Source organism: Chelon labrosus (genome assembly GCF_963514085.1).
Source record: "Chelon labrosus genome assembly, chromosome: 9".
In the NCBI taxonomy this organism is placed as follows: domain Eukaryota; kingdom Metazoa; phylum Chordata; class Actinopteri; order Mugiliformes; family Mugilidae; genus Chelon; species Chelon labrosus.
In genome coordinates, this window is record NC_140359.1 from 23,385,234 (window position 1) to 23,412,260 (window position 27,027).

Here is a 27,027-nt window from a genome sequence, read left to right on the forward strand (position 1 = left end):
GACCATCTTTTTGACTATTCTGTGTTCTGCTGGGAAACTTTTGGACCTGGCATTCATGTGGATGTTACTTAGACATGTAGCACCCACCTAGACCAGACCAGGCACCCCCACCCCATAGCAATGACACTCCTTGATGTGCAGCAGCCATCCACAGCAGGATGCACAATATTAGGAGGGTGGTCATAATGTTATCCCTGATTGGTACATATTACTGGCCAACGTTTTAACAGATGTTGCCCCAGGACTGAGACCAACATTCTCCAGCACCTATTATATTTTTTAACTCTTATTTGTCATACATCATTAGCATTAGCATATGCTTAATGATTATGTGTCAATGGAAGTTACAGCATGAATTTCAGAGGAGTTTACTCTTTCCTAAATACTAGTAGAACAAGGTAACAGGCTGTGGAGATTTGAGATTTCAATTTTATTGAACTTTGATATCAGGCAATATACCCCCTGCAATATGTCCCAACATGAATAAATTAAGTTAACAACTTACACCTCTTCACTGCGGCTTTCACTAACACTTTTCATTCGGGGACGTGCAGGTTTCGTATGCAGAATCGAGTGCTGTTTGCGATTTGAGGAGGTGGTGAAGCTTTTGCCGCAAGTCTTACATTTATATGGTTTTTCCCCCGTGTGGATTCTGTAGTGGATTTTTAGTGCCGAGTTGATATTAAATCTTTTCCCGCACAAGTCACATTCATAAGGCTTCTCTCCCGTGTGCACTCGATGATGCCTCGACACGGATGAACTCGCGGTGAACTCTTTTTTGCAGAACTTGCACTGGTACCGCTTATTGTCTGCATGCATTTTCATGTGCAGGTTCAAGTCTGCATAAACACTGAAAACTTCCCCACAAACGGTGCACTCGAACTGCTCCCCGATTGTTTCAACATCCTGACTGTAGTCGCGACGTAGCACAAGGACTTGTAAAGTTTTCCTGTCAGATTTACTTGGCACCAATCGCTCTGGAGAGCTGGAGGGAGGCTCTTCCTCTGCTGCACTTCCAGTCTGATCAAGATCCATAATCTGCAACTGCTCTTCACCGCTTTCACTTTTCTCGTGAGTAGGACTCGGCTTCAAAGCTTCAGTTTCCAGTTCAAAGTGCTCGTCCTCTTCCTGTTTAATCATGGAAGGCTCTGGGACATCTTGGTGTACATTGGTGCTCGTCTCCGGATAAAACCGCTCCAGACGGAGAAGAATTCCCTCCTGTGGGGCACCTGAAGGGAAGGACAGAGAAATACTAATAAGTCCCAACCTCGACAAAACCCTAAAAGGTATCGAAACGCCTTTTTCAGAGTTAAAAAAAAAGCCAGACTTCCCACGCCTCACACAAACTTCCAAGCATCTTTCTACTGCAAAGCATGGCCGAGCGATATCTCAGCAAAGTGAGGGTGGTGATTTTTTAATTTTTTCAGCCTTCTCCGTTCATTTCAATGGGAAAAAAATGGCAATTTTTGCCGATCATTCCCACACCGTTGGAAGAACTGCTTAGCCGGGTCATAGCACACGTTTCCCGATTAAGTTACACATATAATGAATAACCAGACCTTCAGTTTCCAGTTTAAAGTGCTCATCCTCCTGACTCGTGCTGTACTCCTTCACTTCCTCTTTAATCATGGGAGGCTCCGGGACATCTTGGTCGACACTGGTGCTCGTCTCCGGGCGAAACAGGTCCAGGCGGAGAAGAATTCCCTTCTCTGGGTCACCTGGTGGGAAACACAGAGAAATACTAATAAGACCCAACCTCTGCACGGCACTATTACAGCACTGTGCAGCCGGCTACTTCACCCTCTGTGTCTCTTACCATGTGCAAAAACATATTATATGACTGCAGGTTTTGTATGCAGAAGGATTTTAAAGCTCTGAGAATGTAATGGCAGTCTGCGTGAGTCTCTAAACTACAAGTCCTATTGGGGAAAATGAAAACATTGTGAGCGACATCGATCCCACACCGTTGGAAAAATCGCTTAGCCAGGTCATAGCACGTAATTCCCGATTAAGGCGTACATATAATGAATTACCAAACCTTCAGTTTCCAGTTCAAACTGCTCGTCCTCTTCCTCTTTAATCATGGGAGGCTCCGGGACATCTTGGTCTGCACTGGTGCTCGTCTCCGCTGTGCATCATACCATGTGCAAAAACATATTATAGGTTTACACGTCCTTAAACTTCTATGTGGCAAATTCATCTATCCTTCCATTACACATTTAATCTCCATTGTACTGATTTATTTTATTTTCGTACTTATGTAATATTGTATTACTCCTAATAATAATAATAAAAACAGATTAAAGTACATAACAATGAGTGGGTTAGATGGAGCAAGCTATTTTAAAAAGATGTGCTTTGAGTCTGGATTTGAAACGTGCGACTAAATGCTCCTGAACCCATGGTAGACATCTGGGCAGATGGTACAATAAGTTGGGTGGCTGAGGAAGATCTGAGAGTACGTGAGTGCAGATAGATATGATGGAGTGTGGTTGTGAAGGGTCTTGAAGGTAAGTAGCAGGATCTTGTATTCAGTGCGGGATTTTATTGGAAGTCAGTGGAGCTGCTGAAGAACAGGGGTGATGTGGTCCACCATGGATGGAGTTCGGGTGATGATACGGGAGTATACCAAAAAGAACAGAGTTACAGTTGTCGAGTTTGGGAAAAATCGTTAGGCTGGCTTTTGAAAGTTTGTTTTGTGTACTTTCAAAATTGTATGTACGTATAAAGCTGGAGGTGCAAGTCAAACTTGCATATTTGTCTGTACATGCAATGGTCAGTGTATGTTTGACAGAAATGCAGGCCCATGGAGTAATGACGAACGGATTTTCGACGAAAAAAAAAATGGGACTCGATTATCACCACATGGGTCAATGACGGATAAGGTTTTTTAACAGGTCAGTTTTAAAATACAATAAATATGAATTTCTATTGCAGTTGGTCAAAGCTTTACAATGTCATGTGTAGATGCATACATGTTAAAATAATGAATTAAGATATTTTGGTGTTTTTTCACGTAAATTAATTGGTCATTACCCTTCAAAATGTCATGTGGTGCGACTGTCAAAATCATCTTAAAATATATATATTTATTCAATATATTTACCATTTTTTCACAAGTTCTTAGTAATATGATATGTCTAGAAGTTAATTATTCGGATTTCTGTAGAATTGTCATACATACTGATATAATCCTCATTCCTATAAAGTCGCGGTCACCTATTTACATGTAGTTTGCACGCTTATTTTTCCTGTAAATTGCATAAAAATGATGCAAATATAAATAAAATGCCATTAACTTCAGCTTACCCCATCAGTGATTAACTTTCTGCCACAGAAAGAAGGCATCACTTTTTCATTTTTCTACAGATAGTCCTATTAATGGTCGCGCCACATGATGGGTGGTCGCACCAAATGATGAAACCATCTTATATCTTTTAAAAAACAATAGAACAGGATACAATAATTTGAATGGAATATATTTAAAACAGATTTCATTCATTTGAATATTGAAGACAAATATCTATTTTCAACCCATTTCATTTCATTTCATTTTTGCTAAGACATTAACTTTCACATGTCATTGTCATTCTTTTAAAATCACTGTGTTGAAGTGAACTGCACATTCATGTATATTTTTCTGAACATTTCACAAATCAGTAAGGAACAAGATGAATTCAGAAACCTCAAACTTGAAGACATCAAACTGTCCATACCATCATCCTCAGTGTTCTCCATTGATGGAGGTGTTACTGCATTTGCCATCTTTTTTCTATCTCTGTATGCACTGGATGCCGCCTTCCATTTCCCTCTCTGCTTCTTCCTCTCTCTGTCTGACAGCTCACTTGACTTTACGTAAGGAATCCTTCCCTGCTGCTTTCTTCTCTGGTAGCTGAAACAAATCATTGCATTGCATCAAACAAAGCATTGTGTCAAACTACAGTGTACACAGTTTATCTTTTTTCAGATTCTGCAGATTGATATTTCACTGAAAATGTGTATGATATTTTAAATGTCCTCCACCCAAGATAACTTAATGTAGTCTAAGTTGCTTTTCAATCTATAGTTTTAATCTTTTTCAGCTTTTACAACAAACCTTTCTCTTCTCCTTTCAAGATACGCTGCCCTCGCTGCAGGGTCAGAGTTCACACGCTGCCTGTAGCGCGCAGTCTTCACTTTGCTTGAGAGCGGCATCTAATGAAATAGAATTGTTTTTAAAAAAACGTTAAAAATGAAGACATAATGGCAGAACGACATGCTCCAAATACTTTTTCTTTATTTTTTTTCAATATTATCTACAAGAATTCAACATAAAGCGTTTTCTCTGAAATTCATGAAAAAATGAAGAAAAAGCGCTATTTTATCTTTTAAAATAATATAACAATTTACTACTTTTATCATATATAAACCATCAAAATGACATTAAAACACAAAAACTTCCTTTAAATCATGTATACAACTCATGGAAAGCTAGCTGCAGTAGTCGCACCACATGATATTTGGTCGCACCACATGATATTTTCACTTTCAATCAGAATTTACAGGCATAGCATTGGACACCCAAACAAATCCTGCTATTTTCTCGCAATCGGTTAGAATGATATTTATGATCAAATTATGAATTTGTGAAAGTAAATCAATATTTATCATCTTTTTGAGGTCATACCACATGACATCCAGATTGGGAAACTATCTACGAGCCATTTAAAAAGCGTTTGTTTTTAAAAGATGAGAGAGAGTTACAAACCTGCTAGCTGCTTCTGTGGGTCCTTTGCAAATGTGGTATCTCATAGAACTTCCTGTCTTGGGGTAGCTTTCAAAATAAAAGCTCCAAAATAGTGGTTTCTTCATGGTCGCACCACATGATATTTCATAAAATGGACATACTTGGACAAAGTTTACTTGCGTAACATGAGGGAAATATCATTACAAGATCAATGTAATTTCACATGAGGTTACAAAACACTTTAGAATATATGCCAAATAGGGCAGAAAATAAATTTGAATAGATTTAGATTCATTTTAAATAAATGTCCAAAACTGGATTCATGACTGGACGGTCGCACCACATGATATTTTTACACTTTCAGTAACAAAATAATTGTAAATGCCTAATGATTTTGGAAAAAATGATGTGGTTACACCTAGAGGACAGGAACTAAATATATATGGTATAATTCAGATTTATAAAATAATATTTTTAACAAGAAAAAATGCAGTTGGACAATATATGCCTATTGAGCCGTCACGTCATTGACCCACATACGGGAAAAAAATCGACAAGTGGTCGGCACACTCCCCGCTCGGTTGAACTTGAGCCTGCAGTCCAAACCGTAGGCCCAAAAGAAATCAGAACCAAACCATCTGAAAGCCAACAAAAATCCCTACGTTTTTTTGAATTTTTGAATTTTTTCGGCCTTCTCCATTCATTTCAATGGGGGAAAAAACGCTCGCATTTTTGCCGATCGTTCCCACACCGTTAAAAGAATCGCTTAGCCAGGTCATAGCACACGATTCCCGATTAAGACGCAAATACAATTAATTACTAAACCTGTTGACGGTTAATTTTATTGAATCTTAATAACATTAATCCTACTATTTATGAAGCTGCTATTATGTTCAGGTATTGGGAGACCGTTTTATAGGACGTGTATCACGTTTACAAATATATTACTTTATTTCATTTATTTTGGCAGACTGTGTGATTTAAAATGCAATGCAAACACACTGTCGTACTCACAGATCCTTTGCAATTTGATCTCGGGCTTCTTCAGGAGGCAATCTAACAGTCTGCGCTGACGGACGATCTCTTCCTCGTACACCGACAAAGTGTTTTCAAAAGCTCCGATTATTTCTTCAACTGCGGCAGAAAGTCGCGAGTTGACAAACGTTTTCAAACTGTGAACTTTAGACTGAATTTCCATTGTTTCCATTGTTTTGACAGTGGGAAATAAAGACGGAGAGTGGAACAAAAAAAACCAGAACCATCGCTTTAAGTTCCCCGCTTAGTGTTTTACTTCCGCCGGACTCATTTTAATGTAACTGCAATTTTTTTTTTCTCCTTAAACTTTATCAACAAGTTCAATTTACAGGTTTACACATCGGCGTATTTGGATTTAGCAGAGTATTCGTAAATTGCGATGTGAATTAGGCATAATAAAATAAATGATGAAAAAATAATAATTTAAAAAAACAAAGCAACAATAATAACCGATGCAACACAAGAACACAATGAAAGCCACGCAGTCATAAATAAATAAAAAAAATACATATGTATTAAAATAAATAAATACATAAGTAAATAAAATAGCAAAATCAAAAGGGAGATAATCTATTCCATACTTCTGTCTGGGGTCGAGTGAACAGAAAGACGTGATTCTTGCATACAACCAACTTTAATGACTGCTTTAAAAATAAAAGAAAGGGACACGTGGGACAGCTTTTAAGAATTTACATTTGTGTAAAAAAGTATTTGGCAACTATTATTAAGATGTTGAGGGAAAAAAAAGGATCCAATTTCTGGTCTTATATAATGTAAATCCAAGTTTTCTACTGTTGTAGATCAAAACAGGCGTCTCCCTACACTCAGTGGCGTCTCCAGGTTCCAGAAAAGATCCTCCACTGTTTCTGTTCCTGATTCACAGAACTCGTATTGTCTTTTTAAAGCTTCCACAAAGTTTTAACGCTACACCGGTGCCCTCTTGACTTAGTGAATATTGTTAAGTAGCCTTCAGCGGTGACGATAAACTATACCCCAGTAGGACTTCATCTTGAACAATTAAACAATTTTTATGTTACACCAATTTGTTTTCACAGCAGCACTTATAGCCAAGTATTCTTTGATAAGGGTAGCTGTGTAACGTTACCAGTTAGTTCAGTGACTCGTCTGTTCTCACACTCACATAGAAGCTTAAGGCACATATTCACTAATGATTCGGATCTAGGTAAGCAGTCAAATATGCTCCCGTCCACTTGCCATCCTTGCCACAGTTGTCACTTTATCTCAAAACTTACAGGCAGCTGTCAGTCTGCACTGAAAAGACTGAGTTCATTGAAAAAGCTGAAGTTTTTACTCTTTTTCTAACGTGCTGTGAGTTTTTTCTTTCCAAGAAATGTATGCAGCACCTCTAAAACCCTGAGCAGTGAGCTTCCCCTTGCAGTGGGTAGATGCAGCACAGACGTTTATACGTTTATAATATTTATATAGTCTATATTTTATTATTCAACTATTTTTGCAGAGTCAGTCATGACCCAGTAATAAACGCTTTGCAGAGCGGTTATCTATATCTATGCATTAGAGAGAGCCACTTATGTACTCAGAGAACTGGAGTTACATGTAGTAACTACTATTCTTTTCCCAGAGACATTAATTCAAGTACTTTTATCTGCACTACATTTAACTAGCATGGCATAGGTAGATTCATTTCTTATCAGGAGATAACACACCAGGAAAACTTACATCTGCACACCATTGGCTATTCTTGTTTTAAACAGATTCAACTCCAATTAGTTCAAATGACGTGTATAACTTTGTCGCTTCCACTCACCTCAGCCAAACTATCTGAATGGCCCAGTCGATCACTGCTGGAGCACAATTGATTCCCAACACAGCGACACCAGACCAACTTTCTGCCACAAAAATATTGTGGACGGGGGGAAGTCAGGCTAACCTTTGACTGTCTGTTCGAACACATTTGTATAAAATACAACAACAATCCTCTCACAAATCTTTATTTATGCAAAAACAGCACTATATTGCCCACTGATAACTGGATTAGACAACATTCATCCATTTAATTAAACTGGGAGCACCAATCTGATACTTTAATCAACAAAACTCTTCGACAACATCGTGATTTCAAAGTCACATCCAGCACAATTATGTTGGTGTTTCGCCCCTTAAGCCTAAAAAAATAAAAGTTCTAACTAAGGTCAATTACTCTTGTTTGTAACACCATTTCTCCTGTATTTTGTGGCCACATCAACTTGATAAAGTCCTACATTAAACAGAAATGCTGTGACATCTTAAGTTTTACAGTCATGAAGGAAAAGAGTTAATCAACGAAACCTCCGCGGGTTCTTCGTGTTTGGTCTTCATACAACAAATGAACCCTCTCACGCTACATCGGATGTAAGCGCATATACAATGTCACTTGCCTATATGTAAGGATATATGCCTCACCAAGAGGGATGAAAAAAAATATCCTTTCCCACAGACGTCACACTGATACGGCTTTTTGCCGGTGTGGCTTGTCATGTGGATTGACAAATCCATACCAGATTTGAAATATTTCCCACAGGTTTTGCAATGATGTGGGTTTTTATCCGTGTGAATTATTTCATGCCTTTTTAAGTATGTCACCTGACAAAATCTCTTCCCACACGTGTTGCAGGCGTAAGGCTTCTCCCCCGTGTGTGTTCTGATGTGTTTTTTCAAAGCTGACGTGTCTTTAAACGCGTCCCCACAGGTCTCGCAGGAATACGGTCTCTCTCCCGTGTGGATTCTTTGGTGAACTTTCAATATTGACGTCTGAGTGAATCTCTTACCACAGACGCTACACAGATAAGGCTTAACTCCCGTGTGGATTCTTTTATGAACTTTCAGCGCTGATTTCTGAGTGAACGTTTTACCACAGAAGTTACAAGTGTGTGGCTTCAGTCCAGTGTGGGATTTCTGGTGTCTGATCAATTTAGAATGAAAGGGAAAGTCTTTCCCACAGGTGTCACATTTGAAACAGTTTATGTAATCTCCCTGACCTCTATTACAAGAAATAGGTGGCACAGTAGAAATGATTACACTGTTACTCTGCATTTTGTTGGTGTTGTGCATCTCCTTGGGGTTTTCCTCCGTGTTTCTACTTGACCCCTCATCCTCATGCTCTCCTCCTCTGTGATCTTGGCTCTCAGCTGAATGTGAGCAGTGAGGGAGGAGCTGGTGGTCAGTGTTTGGTTCTGGTTCATCTTTTTGAGTTTCAGCATGATTCAAGTGCAGAGTTTGATCTTCACTCTGGCTCTCTTCCCCATATGAAAGACTCAACATAACTGCATCGGTCTCCTGTTTCAGTGCAAGCTGATCGCTGTCGTGATCGGTGCAGATTTCCTCCGGTTCCTCTTTCATCTGTAAAGGCTCCGGCTCCTCTTGGTCCAAATTGGAGTTCTTTGCCTGGTTATGAATTTGCTGATGAGGAGGAGCCTTTTCCTGGCAGACATGTTGTTGTGGGAGCTCTGGAAGGAAAAAAAGTGTTAAGAGCTAGATTACCAACATGATGGCAGAAAAAAAACAGTGTTGTAGTAGAGGCTAACCACAAAATAATCTGTTAAATAAAAGGTAGATAACTATCTCATCAATTTCTCATTACCCTTATTTTAAATGTCCTCTTTATCTAGCTCAATCTTAGATAGTTAGACTCGATGAAACTCCACAGCTCACAACCTCCATTTAGACTTCATTATCCTTATAATTATTTATCACAATTATTACAATTATGTAGTACTAATACATAGATCAGCCAAAACATTAAAACCACTGACAGGAGAAGTAAGTAACATTGACCATCTTGTGATAATTCAATGTTCTGCTGGGAAATGTTTGGACCTGGCATTCATTGGTGTGGATGTTATATAGACATGTAGCACCCACCTAGACCAGACCAGGCACCCCCACCCCATAACAATGACTCTCACATACACACGTCAAATGCTCTCATATATACACGTCAAAATGCTCTCACATATACACGTCAAAATGCTCTCACATATACACGTCAAATGCTCTCACATATACATGTCAAAATGCTCTCACATATACACGTCAAAATGCTCTCACATATACATGTCAAATGCTCTCACATATACACGTCAAATGCAAAACACTCACATACACCCGTCAAATGCTCTCACATATACACGTCAAAATGCTCTCACATTCAGATGTCAAATGCTCTCACATATACATGTCAAAATGCTCTCACACTCTCACATATACATGTCGAAATGCTCTCACATATACACGTCAAAATGCTCTCACATTCACATGTCAAAATGCTCTCACATATACCGTATTTTTCGGACTATAAGTCGCACTTTTTTTCATGGTTTGGCTGGCCCTGCGACTTATACTCAGGTGCGACTTATATATTAAAATATATAATTTCACGTGTTCGTTATTTTCACACTGACAGCCGCGAGAGGGCACTCTCGTATGAGGGGCCGTTAGGGACATTATTCAGAATTAGCCTCTCACATACACACGTCAAACGCAAAACTCTTACACACACACGTCAAACGCTCTCACATGCACACGTCAAACGCTCTCACATATACACGTCAAATGCAAAACACTCACATACACACGTCAAATGCTCTCACATTAACACGTCAAACGCCCTCACATTTATATGTCAAATGCTCTCACATATACACGTCAAAATGCTCTCACATATACATGTCAAAATGCTCTCACATTAACACGTCAAATGCTCTCACATTAACATGTCAAACGCTCTCACATTTATACGTCAAATGCTCTCGCATATACATGTCAAAATGCTCTCACATATACATGTCAAAATGCTCTCACATTAACACGTCAAACGCTCTCACATTAACATGTCAAATGCTCTCACATACGTCAAATGCTCTCACATATACACGTCAAACGCTCTCACATTAACATGTCAAATGCTCTCACATTTATACGTCAAATGCTCTCACATATACACGTCAAAATGCTCTCACATATACACGTCAAAATGCTCTCACATTAACATGTCAAAATGCTCTCACATTAACATGTCAAAATGCTCTCACATATATACGTCAAAATGCTCTCACATTAACATGTCAAAATGCTCTCACATTAACATGTCAAAATGCTCTCACATTAACATGTCAAAATTGAATAAAAACGGAAGGCATTTGAGTAGGAAAGGAAGTTGTTGAAAGAGGCGAAAAAAGAACAGACGCATGCGCAAAACGGCTTAACTAACTGAAACTGTACTGGTGGTTTGCAGTCACGTGATTCCAATGACGCGGAAATGATGGGGGCAGGAAGTGGAGAACGGTAATTAGAAATGATGGAAACTCGAGTAGGGTGAGCCTGCACGTAGCAGGTATTATTAAGAAGTAGAAAAATATGTAGGATATGACCCATACACACTAAGTAAAGGTGATTTTTCGTACCTGTTGTCGGACTTGCCTCGTTTGGAGGCCATCGACATCACAAATTATTCATCCTCCCGACCTCCTACACCGCTAGCCAAATGAAGGCATACAAGTGATTGGGTCAGCGGCCTCGGATCCAAAGCAGCACTGAATGACTCCTGTCATATTTTTGCCCGGGTGAGTAAATGTAATTCACTCTCTTTACATTGCTGTTTCAACTTTAATGTAACGTTACATGAATGCACCACTGGCACCAGGCTACAAGCTAACTGGCTACCTGTAGCTAACTGGTTTCTACCTAATGTTTCTAGGTCAACCATTGTCAGAGGTCTACTGAGACACCGTTGAAAACGTGGGTCGTGGCTAAGGACAACGGAGAAGTTGTTACAGCACATTGCAATTGTAGTGGTTGGGTACGTCATAATAAATGAACACCAAATCAACATGTAAACAGTCAAAATTAGACCACCTTTATTCCTGCTTTAGTAATTTGTCCAGTTGTTTGAACATGACAATGTGACAGCATCATATCATAGAGGACTGTCTGGTGTTTAAGAGTAAGTTCAGAAAGCAGAGAAGCACAACTAAATTAGGTTCTCAGCAACGTAAACAAAGCAGTCTGTTAGTTGTTTGTTACTTAATAGTATCACTGTGCATGTCACTGTGAAAAACAGATTTGATCTGTAAATGCATAATTCCTTTTCTCTGTCCCTTTTACCAACAGATTGTCAGAATCCTGCTCACATGTTGGAGCAGTTCTATGTGCCATTGAAGCTGGTGTTAAAATGAAAGAGTGAATCTTGTACTATGGAAAAGTGCAAGTGGATATCTAACTATTATCACCCACTCTCCAACACTGTCAAAATGAATCAAATGTTTATATGTTCTCATGTCTATACATGTATGTCCATAGGTTTTCATAGAATGTGACCATAATGGGTCAAAATCTTATCTATCACTAAAAAAATAAATGAGTTTCCGAAATATGCCAAGGCCACTTTGTGATGTCAATTTAAATGACTTTTATGAATTAAGTATGGCAGGGTGATAACTCAATATTGTCTATCATCTTTAGCTGGAAGTAAGTACATCAGGATGATTTTGGGATATTATGACACAGTTTCTAGACAAAGTATGAAATATTTTTAATACCTATCTGTAAGAAAACAAATATAAAAACACGTTAAATATACAGAGGAGCCCAAAGTACACATCTTTACTCAATTGGAAGAACAGATACTTGTGTAAAAACAGCCTCACAAAGGTAACTCAATTGATTCAAATTAATTTACTCAAGTAATAGCATTAAAACATTTTAGGAGTTTCATATATAGAATATATTTGGCAAGAGGATGAGAGGGAGTAAGATAGGTTAGTTGTATAATTTACAAATTGTATTCATCAAGGTGGTGGTAATTGTTTAGGATGAATTCTGAGGTAAACAAATACATGGGTATGATACATAGTTATCAAAACAGTTAATGTAACATGGCTACATGCAACCTCCATGCATTATTCTGTATTTCACGGAGGTGGAGCAATGCATCTGTGGTGTCGGTGCACGTCGCTTCTGCATCAGTGTTGGTCAGATCAGCTTTTCTGGCCCTCAATCTTTCATGTTGACGTGATGCCTCTGTCACTGGTTTACCTCTCTGGTAGCCAGGATGAACCGTACATCTGTGACAGCACTTGGGCAGCCTAGATAAAATAAATGTGATTAACACCATGCACTGAGAGTAAGGAGGGAGAACTGCAGTTTACATCATGTTATTAGTCTATGAAATAATTCTCCACCGTTTTCATATTAAGTCTATAGGGCCATCTCAATCTCAATCTATCTCTGTACACTGTACAGAGATAGACAATGTCATCAATTTGAGAACAACTGGTTGCGATAGCTAACGTTAGCTAGAAATGCTAAAAACAAAGACACTGGAGATCGCCACATAGCTTAACGTTAGAACTCCAGAGGGTTATCAGAAATGTATAGCTATGTTGTAATATTATAATACCCTGCTCTGTATTTTTGACAGTTTTAGCCAGCTCTGTAAGTAGCTTAATCACTGTAGCCTTACCTTTCACGAAGTGGTCACTGCAGACACAGGCGTTGTCGGACTCCGCTCTCTCTGACCGAAGACGTGGACCGAAGAAGTTTTTCAGTCACGTCCGTCGCCGTTTTTGGTCATTTTTTTAAATTGATCCCCTTTGTGGGTTACCACTTTGGGAATTCTAAAGACACTTTTTTTGTTTTCCCCGGTTAGTACAGCCATATACTACACAAAACTTGAACATTTTCCTGCCGTTGTCCTGCCGGTATCCTGCCTGCAAGAAACTTCCTGCCCCCCCATCTGAAATTTGCGCGTCATTGGAATCACGTGACTGCAAACCACCAATACAGTTTCAGTTTACTCGAACACCTTCCTTTTCTACTCAAACGCCTTCCTTTTCTACTCAAACGCCTTCCGTTTTTATTCAATTTTGACATGTTAATGTGAGAGCATTTTGACGTGTATATGTGAGAGCATTTTGACATGTTAATGTGAGAGCATTTTGACATGTTAATGTGAGAGCATTTGACATATAAATGTGAGAGCATTTTGACGTGTTAATGTGAGAGCATTTGACGTGTTAATGTGAGAGCATTTTGACATGTATATGTGAGAGCATTTTGACGTGTTAATGTGAGAGCATTTGACGTGTTAATGTGAGAGCATTTTGACATGTATATGTGAGAGCATTTTGACGTGTATATGTGAGAGCATTTGACATATAAATGTGAGGGCGTTTGACGTGTTAATGTGAGAGCATTTGACGTGTTAATGTGAGAGCATTTTGACATGTATATGTGAGAGCATTTTGACGTGTATATGCGAGAGCATTTGACATATAAATGTGAGGGCGTTTGACGTGTTAATGTGAGAGCATTTGACGTGTGTATGTGAGTGTTTTGCATTTGATGTGTGTATGTGAGAGCGTTTGACGTGTGCATGTGAGAGCGTTTGACGTGTGTGTGTAAGAGTTTTGCGTTTGACGTGTGTATGTGAGAGGCTAATTCTGAATAATGTCCCTAACGGCCCCTCATACTCTCGGCTTGTGTGCCAGTATTTGCTACTCCTTTTACTCCTGCGTAATAGCGGCGGTGCGCCGTCTACCTCCGAAGTTCGCGGAGTTGCTTAGAAGTGACACAGAGGATGAAGAATTCAATGGATTTAGTGATTTGGAGTGAGATCGAGAGTTTGGTAAACTTGTTATGTTATGTTGTTTATGCTATAGTTATCTCTCAAAATGCTCTCACATTCACATGTCAAAATGCTCTCACATTCAGATGTCAAACGCTCTCACATACACCCGTCAAATGCTCTCACATTCACATGTCAAATGCAAAACTCTCACATTCACATGTCAAAATGAGAGCATTTGACGTGTATATGTGAGAGCATTTTGACGTGTATATGTGAGAGCATTTTGACGTATATATATGAGAGCACTTTGACATGTATATGTGAGAGCATTTGACGTGTATATGTGAGAGCATTTTGACATGTATATGTGAGAGCATTTGACGTGTATATGTGAGAGCATTTTGACGTGTATATGTGAGAGCATTTGACATGTGAATGTGAGAGCATTTGACATGTATATGTGAGAGCATTTTGACGTGTATATGTGAGAGCATTTTGACATGTATATGTGAGAGCATTTTGACGTGTATATGTGAGAGCATTTGACATGTATATGTGAGAGCATTTTGATGTATATATATGAGAGCACTTTGACATGTATATGTGAGAGCATTTTGACGTGTATATGTGAGAGCATTGTGACATGTATATGTGAGAGCATTTTGACGTGTATATGTGAGAGCATTTTGACGTGTATATGTGAGAGCATTTGACATGTGAATGTGAGAGCATTTGACATGTATATGTGAGAGCATTTGACGTGTATATGTGAGAGCATTTGACATGTATATGTGAGAGCATTTTGACGTGTGAATGTGAGAGCATTTGACGTGTATATGTGAGAGAATTTGACGTGTATATGTGAGAGCATTTGACATGTATATGTGAGAGTATTTTGACGTGTATATGTGAGTGTTTTGCATTTGACGTGTTTATGTGAGAGCGTTTGACGTGTGTATGTGAGAGGCTAATTCTGAATAATGTCCCTAACTGCCCCCCATAACAACCTGACACAATCACACACACAAAAACGATTTAGGAACAATTAAAAAAAAAAAAAAAAAAAACATTAAGGACACCCTCAGAAGGCGAATGGACAATGGGCATCAGAGAATGGACATGGCATTCTCTGATGAGTCACAGCTGTTTTGGAGGCACAAAGGAGACCTACACAATATTAGGAAGGTGGTAATAATGTTGTGCCTGATCGGTGTATAATTGTGCTGTCAAGTGCTGTCACATCATTAAAAACAGGCTTCCCTCTCGTGTTTTGATCCGTGTTGGAAAAACAGACATCAAATGTGTGTCTGCCTTTTATTAGTTTTACCAGTGCACCAATGAGAACAATCACAACTGAACAAATAATTAAAACGTTATAGACCATAAGTCCATAAAGGTTTTACCGACCTATCCTGTGTATCTTGACTTCAGGTTTCAAAAAGACATCCAGCAGTTTTCTCTGACGGCTGATCTCCTCCTCGTACTCGACGATAGTTTTCTCAAAGACCGTGAATATTTCCTCAGCAGCAGCTGTTAGTCGCTCGTTGAAAAACTGCCTGAAACGCTGAACCGAAGGCATCGTTGGTTTATTACAGGTGGAAATATTTATCTACAGTTCAACCGTGGTGACGCTACAAACAGCTTCTCTCGTTTGTTTTAGTTTTTTTTTTTTTTTTGTACTACTTCCGCTTGCGTAACACGTCACACCGCAAAGGTGTTTTTTTTTTTTTTGAATAAAGCTTTATTTAAACCAGCTGCATTAACAAAAAAAGTTAAACAATTTACACGGACAAAATTGAAATTAAAATTAAAATTATTTTCCTACCAACACATTTATATGTATAAGTGTGAAATTTAGCAACATGACAATGAGATTATATACAGAATGTCTTTATATTTCTAGTTTTTCTCTATATATTTTTTCGGAGTATTGCTATTTTTTGTATATTTTTTTTATATATCAAAATTTTGTATTTGTGTTTTTTGGTAACTTTTTCCCTGTCGAAGGTGTCACTGTTTTTCTGTATTTTTTTTTTTTGCCAAATTCCATGCTACTGTGACAAGGAAATTTACCATACATGGGATTAATAAACATGTCTTATCTTATCTTATTAATCAAGAATACCTGTTGTTCAGTGAGTGTTATTTTCTATTTTCATTAATATTCTCATTTACAAAGCCACATAGTTTCTGCCAGAAACTTCTGGGGCATTACTTTCTGTAACAGCCCCATTAGTATTTAATTTATAAAAGTTGTTATTGTCATTGTGTTTTTCTAGAATAATAATAAAATTTAAAAAATAGCTTGAATTGTACTACCCTTCATCAAGCCATTAGGGTTAAGGTTACCAGGGCATAGACCTGATGAATGCACCTTTTGGTTTTAGCTGTATAATTCTTCATATTCATCTCAAAGGTTAGTTATCGCCTACCTCTCCTCCTCTAATAAAGAACAGGGGTTTGTTTTATGAGATATCCGAGTGATCCTTGTTATTTTCCCCGCCTCTTCAGCTCTTCTTGGTTTGGCTTTATCTAATTTTTGTAACGAGTGTACCAGTTACAAATTCCACTACATTCCAATACACCTTTCTTCTCTGGACCAGAAAATGGTTCTGTGGCGTCTTTTTCACTTTTCTTTCAGCTCTCAATTCTTCTTCTTCTTCTTCGTGCATGACAGCATATCCCTTAATAATAAAATCCAGACTTACTTGTTTGGCCACCTTTCCTCTCTGGTTTCAATCAGATTTCCTTCTTTTCACAGGAACATTACATTAGTTGCTCCTACGCCGTTACATTAAACACATGACCCTTTGTGCAATTTTATTGACAATAATTTAGTAGAAAACATACAAAGGGAGGTGGAAGAACTTAACAATATTATACAGTACAGAAAAGTTTATTCAGTATGAGGAACTCCTCCCTGTTCAACATCAAATCAAACTTCCAGCACTGAAACACCTCTTATATTTCATAACGAATACCACTCTGGAAAGAACTACGACTTATTTTGTTTTTATTTATTGTCCAAGCTCATCTTAATACAGTTGGCTGAAAACTTTCTGATTTATTTTTTTTTAAAAAGAAACACAACTAGTTCACAATCCACCTGTAACACAAATTAGTTAACATCTCAATAGGGCCAACCATTTCTGTTACAAACTATGCATTCACAAAAAAAAAATCCATTGAGATTCCCATGATTTAAGAAAAGGTTTAAGTAATTGACAGTACTTTTTGTACTACATTAAATTAAGGTATTGTGACATCTTATAAATACGGTCAACAGAAGAGTAGGTTCCAATGTGTCTACACTACAACTAACCACTATCCACTTGCGTATATTTCGCAACTCTAAGCTCACTTGTGGGAATGTGATGTTAAATGTCTCACCTTTCCCTCGGGTGTCACACCCATGTGCTTACTTGTCCGTGTGTGTTTTCATGTGCACTGACAAATAACCAGGAGTTCTGTAATTTTTCCCACATATTTTGCAAGAGCAAGTCTTTCTTTCTGTGTGAATCCTTGTGTGCCTTTCGAAGTTTGACTTCAAAAGAAATCTTTTCCCACAGGTGCTGCAAAGGTACGGCTTCTCGCCCGTGTGTCTCTTCAAATGCCGCTTCAAAGTCGACGCGTCTCTGAAGCTGTACTCGCAGGAGGTGCAGGAAAACGGCTTCTCGCCCGTGTGGATTCTTTTATGAACGATCAACAGTGACTTCTGAGCGAATGATTTACCGCAGACATTACAAGGAAACGGCTTCACAACCGTGTGGATTCTCTTGTGCACGTTCAAAACGGATTTCTGGGCAAATTTTTTACCGCAGACGTCACAAGAATGCGGTCTCAGTCCCGTGTGGATTATCAGGTGTCCGATCAGTCTGTACTTAGAGTCAAATATTTTCCCACAAGTGTCACATTTGAAAAATTTTTGCACTCTTTGAATATTGCGGGGGATCTTTGGCACAGTGTTGAACACGCTGTAACTGTGAATTTTATAGGTGTTGTACGTCTTATTTTGTTCCGTCTCTGTGTTTGCAGCTGATTCCGAGTCTTCATCTTCCTCTCCTCTGTCATCTTGGCTCTCAGATAAACGAGAGCTGTGAGGGAGGGCAGTGTTTGTTTCTGGTACATCAGAGCTTTTACCTGGTATGCTGTCTACAGACTCGTCATCATCGTCATGATCATCATCATCATCATCATGATTCAAGTGCAGAGTTTGATCTTCGCTGTGGTCTTGATCCCCAAAAGAAAGAGTCAACATAACTATATCCGACTCCTCCTTCATCGCAAGCTGCTCTCTGTCCTGACCAATGCAGGACTCCTCTGGCTCCTCTTTAATCTGTAGAGTCTCTGCGTCCGCTTGGTCCGGACTGGAGTTTCTCTCCTGGTTACAGAGTTCCTGATGAACGAGAACCTGCTCCTCGGAGACATCTTGCTGTGGGAGCTCTGTAGGGAAAAGTGACACAGGACATAGATTACTAACATGACGACAAGAAGAAAAACTTTCTGGTAGTGGAAGCTAAACACACATAAGCCTTTCTGACCTGAATGTGTACGCACATTTCACATCACTTAACGGCTCTATATTTTAGAATCCAAACAGACTAAATAATAATTGTTTCTGATATTTCATACAGTATTTATATATCTTGTATAGTTTCATACATATACTCATATACATATATTCTTTGCTATAGTGTATATTACTGTTACGTGCGGCTGTTCTTCCCGTCTCCTCCTGATCACTCATCCCCTGGCCTGCTGAGCACTTGAATCTCATTTGTGCTCAGGTAGGGGAGAAGACTATATAAGGAGGCGAGGGAGGCGTCGCTCTCTCTCATTCTCTGACCATCGCCGGTGCACGTCGCGACAACTTCGGCGTGCAGGTTATGTCCATGTTTCTTTGTGTTTAAGCAGGTGGATTATTTCTTTAACCTGTGAAGTATTAAAGACTTTGTAGGCTTTATTATTTTAGTTTGGATTGTAGGTGACCGGTAGTCCTGTTTTCGGTTTTTGTTTTGGTTTAGTTTAAATAATTTAATCTAGTTGGACTGAGGTCGGGGTCCTACAGCCCTATGTGGGCTGGTCCCATTTCCGAGTTCCTCTTTTGTTCTTTTTGGCCGGCACCTACAGTGCTTTTTAGCTCTTTGAGTTTGTATGTTGTTTTTTCTCCCCTGCTCTTGTTTTGAGTTTAAATAAAACACACTTTTTGTAGAACCTCTAATTGTTGTCTGGCATCCCTTCGATATGTTATGTGTCTATTGAGCCTTTTAAAAGAAGAGGCCGTAACAATTACATAACATAATATTTGCATATACATATAATATAGCTCATATCCATATTTTATACTGTCACATATATATTATATATTATATTAACGCTTATCCACTTTGCCCTGTATTTTTCAATCACTATATACTGTGCACAATATTTATACATCTTATAAGATATAATATCTATCTATCTATCTATCTCTTTTCCCTGTCAAGTTCATGTAGGTTGTTAGAAATCAGCATAAATTGCAATTCAGATTATAAAACTCAATTTAAATGACAGTGTAGACTTTTCTTTTCTTATAAAACACTCAAGCATGACTGAAATAACTCATAACAAGTAAATAAGAGAACAAATAACGGTGAGATATAAAATAACTTTGCATGTTAAGACATATAAATATTTACTGTGATTCTGCATGTGTAGGCTTTTTACAGTCGTGAGAGAAAAAAAAAAACCACTGCTGGGTAAATAACTACAGGGTTAAACCATTATGTTCACGCACAAGTCATAATTTTCTGTTACTTTTAAAGAGCACTAAAGTTGTACAGACCTACGCTGTGTGCGTTCACGTCAGGTTTCAGAACCATATAGAGCAGTTTTCTCTGACGGTTGATCTCCTCTTCGTACTCGACGATGGTTTTTTCAAACACTGTGAATATCTCTTCGGCCACGGCGGTTAGTCGCTCGTTGAAAAGCTGCCTCAAAACCTGCACCAGAGACATCGTTGCTGAATTAGAGGTGAAACAATTTAAACAAGCGACGCGACGAGGCAACGAGCAGTTTGTATTTACTTCCGCTTGTGTCACACGGTTGTGCGGTCCGACGGTGGAAACTTGCCTCACTTTTTATTCCGTTTTTCCGGATCGTTCTTCTTCTGTGGTGTTTGTGTATATTTGCCTCACAAAACTGTGCACATTATAGCTGCTGTACTGAATATAATTATAATTTGTTACTGCCTATTTCTTCCACCCTTTGACATTAAACCACTGTTTAAAATTTCGATAATTTAGACTAAGTCCAGTTTGACCATCATCTATTCTCCAATAACAAAAGTTAATCTGATTTCCGTAGAGAATAATGTTACATAAAACATATAAGGAAAGGTGGAAGAACCTAACAATACTATACAATATACAAATGACACACCACTTTCGAGTAGAGAACTAATTATCACTAGTTTCACTGTGGTCGTGCTAATCTGCAGCCTTAATACACCTTGATTGCAGTTTTATTTGTTTATTTATTTGTTTATTTAAAAAGGATCCCCATTAGCTGACAGCTAGTCTTCCTGGGGTCCAGTCAGTAATATTTAATACAGCACAACAGGCATTACATATCTCAAGTAATTATAAAATATATAAAAATGAAAAAACAAAACAATATACAGTCATGTATCACATAACCCAACCACACGCAAGTAGGATGATGATATAATTAAGGTATTGATATCGAATACATTCTTAATCTTCTTTTAAAACCAGCCTTTTCTCTTAATTTCACAAACCTCACCTGGAAGACTGTTCCAAAACGCAAATAAAATACTGACAACTTCATAGAGTCAGACTTAGGTAGTGGTAGAGTAATCAGTCCACTATTCGCCCCTCGAGTGTTTTAAGAATGAGTATTTGAGCAGTAAATTATATTATTATAAAAATATTTAGGAGTCTGGGTATTAATTATTCTATGCAAGTACATTAGCAGATAGTCTATCCTTGACTCTCAACCAGTTGAGACGTTCATGCATTTCTGCAACACTAGTTCTTGGACCGAGAACTAGTCTTGCAGCCTTGTTTTGAGCCACTTGTAATTTGTTTAAAAGACTGTTAGATGCAGCAGACATAAAACCAATGAACAAACTACTTGATGAAACAACTGTGAGTTGAGAAACGGAGCACATTTACGCGTTGTGGCAACAGCACTGCCCATTTTGTCAATCTTAGGCGCTTTCACACTGTGAATTTGGTATTTGTACATTGTCACCTTTATTCTTAAAATAAATACATACGATCAGAAAACAACATTTCATTGTCCATATTCATCTCAATACAAATGACTCGACGCTTCACGGTGATGATGCTGTTGATGATTTTATTGTAACCCCATTCGTGCAATTCTCTCAAAGAAGAAAATCTTACCATGCCTTTGCCAAGATCATGATTTGTACATCTGTGTTTTACCACAAAAGCCTAAATAGTGAGAGGTCTATTAAAGGAATGCAATTAAAACATAATAATGAAAAAAAAAAAGATGAAAAAAAAAAATTTCTAGCCGGAAGGATACCAACTCGAGTGTCTCAACAAGTACAACAGCAGAGGTAGAGTACACAGATAGTACTGTAACAAATATTAATTTCAGAGGTCCATCATTTGCAAACATGCGCTCAATATGAACATTTCAAACAGTACTACATTAAACATTAAGATACTGTGACCTCTTATTAATACAGTTGTATCAAAGAAGAGTTGATGGTCAATGTGGGGCTTTTGTTTTGTCCATGAATACGTGGTCACTCACCTGTATGTGATCTTGTATGCCTTACCAAGCTAGACGCAACAAAGTACGCTTTCCCACAGATGTCACACTGATATGGTTTCTTACCCGTGTGGGTTCTCATGTGGATTGACAAATAACCCGAAGATCTGAAAGCTCTCCCGCATGTTTTGCAGGCGTACGGTTTTTTATCTGTGTGAACTTTTGTGTGCCTTCTTAAGTTCGACATCACACGAAATCTTTTCCCACAGGTGTTGCAAAGGTGAGGCTTCTCGCCCGTGTGGATTCTTTTATGAGCGATCAACAGTGACGTCTGAGCGAATGATTTACCGCAGAGATTACAAGGAAACGGCAACACAACCATGTGGATTCTCTTGTGCTTGTTCAAAACAGATTTCTGGGCAAATTTTTTACCGCAGACGTCACAAGAATGCGGTTTCAGTCCCGTGTGGATTATCAGGTGTACGATCAGTCTGCATTTAGAGTCAAATATTTTCCCACAAGTGTCACATTTGAAAAATTTTTGCACTCTTTGAATATTGCGGGGGATCTTTGGCACAGTGTTGAACATGCTGTAACTGTGAATATCATAGGTGTTGTACATCTTATTTGGTTCCGTCTCTGTGTTTGCAGCTGATTCTGAGTCTTCATCTTCCTCTCCTCTGTCATCTTGGCTCTCAGATAAACGAGAGCTGTGAGGGAGGAGCTGCTGGGCAGTGTTTGTTTCTGGTACATCAGAGCTTTTACCTGGTATGCTGTCCACAGACTCGTCATCATCATCATCATCATCATCATGATTCAAGTGCAGAGTTTGATCTTCGCTGTGGTCTTGATCCCCAAAAGAAAGAGTCAACATAACTATATCCGACTCCTCCTTCATCGCAAGCTGCTCTCTGTCCTGACCAATGCAGGACTCCTCTGGCTCCTCTTTAATCTGTAGAGTCTCTGCGTCCGCTTGGTCCGGACTGGAGTTTCTCTCCTGGTTACAGAGCTCCTGATGAACGAGAACCTGCTCCTCGGAGACATTTTGCTGTGGGAGCTCTGTAGGGAAAAGTGACACAGGACTTAGATTACTAACATGACGACAAGAAGAAAAACTTTCTGGTAGTGGAAGCTAAACACACATAAGCCTTTCTGGCCTGAATGTGTACGCACATTTCACATCACTTAACGGCTCTATATTTTAGAATCCAAACAGACTAAATAATAATTTACCAAAGCAAGGGCCAAAAAGTATTTCATCATGAGGCCTTAAGCAAGAATAAAGCTATTTTATAGTGTTGTTTCTGATATTTCATACAGTATTTATATATCTTGTATAGTTTCACACATATACGCATATATTTATATTATTTGCTATAGTGTATATTACATAACATAATATTTACATATACCGATTTACATATCGGGAGGCAGACACTCTCTCTATTTTAAGGTCAGGCTTAAGACTTTCCTTTTTGATCAAGCTTATAGTTAGGGCTGGACTGAACCATCCCTTAGTTACGCTGCTATAGGCCTAAGCTGCTGGGGGACGGTGCACCAAACACATGTCCTCCTTCTTTCTTCTCTCTCCTCTCTGGCATCCTCCACTTTCTTTTCTCTGGCACAGAGCTCTTGCCCTCTAATTTCCTATCTACTACTAGTCATGCAATTCTGTGCTATTACTGTGTAGCATGTTTACTGCTGTGTGTCCCTCCTCCTCCTTCTTCTTGCGAGTATAGTGAGCCGAAGTCCCGCCCCTTCCGATTGCCTCCATGGGACCTATCTTTCGAAAAAATATGAACGGCAGTCGATGGCGAAAGATAAATTACTTTCTGGTCCCGATCGACTTGTGCCTTGGATTATACATATGTTGTTTTTCAGAATAAAAAATGATTTCACATGTCAAGAATGTCACAGTTTGTCGCAAGATAGTTAAGTAAAACGCTATGGAAAATACGTAATTAAACGAACTACAAGTCCCGCATGCTGGCGCGTACAGAACCGACCAAAACTCCCTTCGTGTAACTACAGCTCTCGACATGACCCGATTTATAATGATTTTCACCTCGTTTGATGCTTCTGCCTTCGTCCCGGAAGAAGACGGTAAAGCTCAACAAGGAGACAGCCATAGTTCTCTAGTGACGTACGTTGTTTGAGACGAGAGATGTAGTTCACTAAGCGATCTCATACAAAACCTAATGTTGTTCAGCTTATTTACGTCAATTTATCTCTTGACGTGAAAAATTATCTTTTAAATTCACACACATCATATGTGAAATTCATGCCACAATTCGAACGGGACCAAAAAATAATCATGATCTCTCCATAGACTCCCGTTCATATTTTTTCGAAAGATAGGTCCCATGACCCGGAAGTAAAGGGGCGGGACTTCGGCTCTCTATCTCGGGCCTGGAGTTGTGTGTTTCCTGTGGAGCTCTATAGATTCTCTTAAAATTTTGTCAGGACAGACTTATGATCACTCCCTGCGAAAATTGTGAGTTTTCGTTAAACTTTGGCCAGTGATGGTAGTGAAAGTGAAATTTTTCACCGTCTCACTGTTTCTATCATCAGTGCACGTAGTTCGCTACTTTGTCCAGCAGATGGAGCCAAAGTATTTCTCTCTGATGACTGAATGTCAGTGTGTGTGTGTGTGTGTGGTGTGTGTGTGTGTGTGTGTGTGTGTGTGTGTGTGTGTGTTGGTTAAACTTCTAATGATTGGTGAGGCTGTTTTAACATACTTTGATGACACAGAGAGAATACAGTCAAAAGAGCCGCGACTACCTGTGCTGCCGCTTCTGGCATGCACGTCTCCACCTGAGGGTGGCAGTGTGGCGATTGCGATTGTAGTAGTTTCAAGAGAAGAAGTCGTTTTTCAGCTAAATATATATATATATTAATAATATATAAATAGCTAAATATCAGCCTTACCGATCGTTCAAGAGTTAAGAGAACATATGTCTGTGAGTATTATAAATGCATAGTTATGTGTGTTACTGCAACCGCTGTTTGTATAAGGTCGCGGTGGTTTGATGTTGCCGCCGCTATGGCGATGCTAGTTCCGTTAGCCTGTCTATGGTGTTTCGCATTGTACATTAGCATTAAGCTAGCGGAGATTACTCTTCGTTGTTATAGATAGATAGATAGAATTTATTTGTCCCATGCACAGTGAAATGTATTAAATGAAATATATAAGTACTACAGTAAACAGTAGTTTGCACACAAGGTAAGCAATATAAGTGTAATGTACACCGATAGAGAAATAAAATGAAATAAAAATAAAAATATAGACTGGTAAACTTAGAGGGGGGGGGGGGGGGGGGGTTAGTAGTTGTATATGTACATAAATTTACAGTATTTGTCAGTCTTTACTAGATGTAAAGAGAAGTTAGAGATACTTAGAGACACTTAAAGGAGAACTCCAGCGCAAAATGAACCTGGGGTCAATAACACATATGTACCGAGTTCGACAGTTCTCTGGTATTTGTTTTCATGCATTTGTTTTGTTAGTCAAATGTGACCAGTTTTCTTGTAAACCGCTAATAAGCGTATAACGCTAGCCTTCGGGGCACACTAAACACATAAAGAGAAATCGCTATTTCTACACCACTAACAAGGCTCATAATATCACCACACTTACACGGTAGCATAACTAGGGTCTCTACATGTAAACCGAAGCATTGAGAACTTTGCAAGTATACAGGCAGTTTATTAAAAAAAAGGAACACAGTTGGCGTCTGGCTTGCATATCCAGGCGGGCGCCATTTTTTTTTTTTTTTTCTTTGTTAGTCACATTTGACTAACAAAAAAAATGCATGAAAACAAATACCAGAGTTCTCCTTTAATTTTCTGTTATTTTTAAAGAGCACTAAAGTTGTACAGACCTGCGCTGTGTGCGTTCACGTCAGGTTTCAGAACCATATAGAGCAGGTTTCTCTGACGGTTGAGCTCCTCTTCGTACTCGACGATGGTTTTTTCAAACACTGTGAATATTTCTTCGGCCACGGCGGTTAGTCGCTCGTTGAAAAGCTGCCTCAAAATTTGTACCAAAGACATCGTTGCTGAATTAGAGGTGAAACAATTTAAACAAGCGACGCGACGGCGACGAGGCAACGAGGAGTTTGTATTTACTTCCGCTTGTGTCACACGGTTGTGCGGTCCGACGGTGGAAAGTGGCCTCACTTTTTATTCCGTTTTTCCGGATCGTTCTTCTTCTGTGGTGTTTGGGTATATTTGCCTCACAAAACTGTGCACATTATAGCTGCTGTATTGAATATAATTAAAATTTGTTACTGCCTATTTCTTCCATCCTTTGACATTAAACCACTGTTTAACATTTCGATAATTTAGACTAAGTCCAGTTTGACCATCATCTATTCTCCAATAACAAAAGTTAATCTGATTTCCGTAGAGAATAATGTTACATAAAACATATAAGGGAAGGTGGGAGAACCTAACAATACTATACAATCTACAAACGACACACCACTTTCGAGTAGAGAACTAATTGTCACTAGTTTTACTGTGGTCGTGCAAATCTGCAGCCTTAATACACCTTGATTGCAGTTTTATTTGTTTATTTGTTTATTTAAAAAGGATCCCCATTAGCTGCCAACAGCTGAACCATCACTAGTGACAGCTAGTCTTCCTGGGGTCCAGTCAGTAATATTTAATACAGCACAACAGGCATTACAATCTCAAGTAATTATAAAATATATAAAAATGAAAAAACAAAACAAAACAATATACAGTCATGTATCACATAACCAAACCACACGCAAGTAGGATGATGATATAATTAAGGTATTGATATCAAATACATTCTTAATCTTCTTTTAAAACCAGCCTTTCCCTTAATTTCACGAACCTCACCTGGAAGACTGTTCCAAAACGCAATTGACCTATAAAATACTGACAACTTCATAGAGTCAGACTTAGG

The 27,027-nt window shown here is 38.7% G+C and overlaps 4 protein-coding genes across 4 annotated transcripts; all 4 read right to left on the bottom strand.

Moving 5' to 3' along the window:
* LOC311492930 (uncharacterized protein) lies at positions 1-5,070 on the bottom strand. Its single transcript, XM_084551381.1, has 6 exons — positions 4,748-5,070; positions 4,097-4,194; positions 3,717-3,892; positions 2,039-2,128; positions 1,560-1,718; positions 1-1,229 (listed from the first exon to the last, which is right to left on the bottom strand). The coding sequence occupies exons 2-6, from the start codon at positions 4,192-4,194 to the stop codon at positions 502-504; spliced, it is 1,251 nt and encodes a 416-aa protein (XP_084407507.1). The 5' UTR covers positions 4,748-5,070; the 3' UTR covers positions 1-501.
* Positions 5,071-7,542: 2,472 nt separating this feature from the next.
* LOC311492931 (uncharacterized protein) lies at positions 7,543-16,070 on the bottom strand. Its single transcript, XM_084551382.1, has 2 exons — positions 15,753-16,070; positions 7,543-9,225 (listed from the first exon to the last, which is right to left on the bottom strand). Exons 1-2 carry the CDS (start codon positions 15,922-15,924, stop codon positions 8,150-8,152), a joined length of 1,248 nt encoding a protein of 415 aa, XP_084407508.1. The 5' UTR covers positions 15,925-16,070; the 3' UTR covers positions 7,543-8,149.
* A 1,082-nt stretch (positions 16,071-17,152) lies between these two features.
* LOC311492933 (uncharacterized protein) lies at positions 17,153-20,503 on the bottom strand. Its single transcript, XM_084551384.1, has 2 exons — positions 20,170-20,503; positions 17,153-18,788 (listed from the first exon to the last, which is right to left on the bottom strand). Exons 1-2 carry the CDS (start codon positions 20,339-20,341, stop codon positions 17,764-17,766), a joined length of 1,197 nt encoding a protein of 398 aa, XP_084407510.1. The 5' UTR covers positions 20,342-20,503; the 3' UTR covers positions 17,153-17,763.
* An 887-nt stretch (positions 20,504-21,390) lies between these two features.
* On the bottom strand, positions 21,391-26,334 carry LOC311492932 (uncharacterized protein). The gene is made up of 2 exons (XM_084551383.1): positions 25,973-26,334; positions 21,391-23,150 (listed from the first exon to the last, which is right to left on the bottom strand). Exons 1-2 carry the CDS (start codon positions 26,142-26,144, stop codon positions 22,126-22,128), a joined length of 1,197 nt encoding a protein of 398 aa, XP_084407509.1. The 5' UTR covers positions 26,145-26,334; the 3' UTR covers positions 21,391-22,125.
* Between the last annotated feature and the right edge of the window lie 693 nt (positions 26,335-27,027).

What these genes read in the sequence shown, in the direction of transcription:
- LOC311492930 (XM_084551381.1), bottom strand. Translation starts at nt 4,194, where the DNA reads ATGCCGCTCTCAAGCAAAGTGAAGACTGCGCGCTACAGGCAGCGTGTG. An exon ending in CTTGAAAGGAGAAGAGAAAG is followed by an intron (nt 3,893 to 4,096) that starts GTTTGTTGTAAA and finishes GATTTGTTTCAG; the next exon opens with CTACCAGAGAAGAAAGCAGC. An exon ending in GTTTGAACTGGAAACTGAAG is followed by an intron (nt 1,719 to 2,038) that starts GTTTGGTAATTC and finishes GTTTCCCACCAG; the next exon opens with GTGACCCAGAGAAGGGAATT.
- LOC311492931 (XM_084551382.1), bottom strand. Translation starts at nt 15,924, where the DNA reads ATGCCTTCGGTTCAGCGTTTCAGGCAGTTTTTCAACGAGCGACTAACA. An exon ending in AGTCAAGATACACAGGATAG is followed by an intron (nt 9,226 to 15,752) that starts GTCGGTAAAACC and finishes TTTTCCTTCCAG; the next exon opens with AGCTCCCACAACAACATGTC.
- LOC311492933 (XM_084551384.1), bottom strand. Translation starts at nt 20,341, where the DNA reads ATGTCTCTGGTGCAGGTTTTGAGGCAGCTTTTCAACGAGCGACTAACC. An exon ending in CGTGAACGCACACAGCGTAG is followed by an intron (nt 18,789 to 20,169) that starts GTCTGTACAACT and finishes TTTTCCCTACAG; the next exon opens with AGCTCCCACAGCAAGATGTC.
- LOC311492932 (XM_084551383.1), bottom strand. Translation starts at nt 26,144, where the DNA reads ATGTCTTTGGTACAAATTTTGAGGCAGCTTTTCAACGAGCGACTAACC. An exon ending in CGTGAACGCACACAGCGCAG is followed by an intron (nt 23,151 to 25,972) that starts GTCTGTACAACT and finishes TTTTCCCTACAG; the next exon opens with AGCTCCCACAGCAAAATGTC.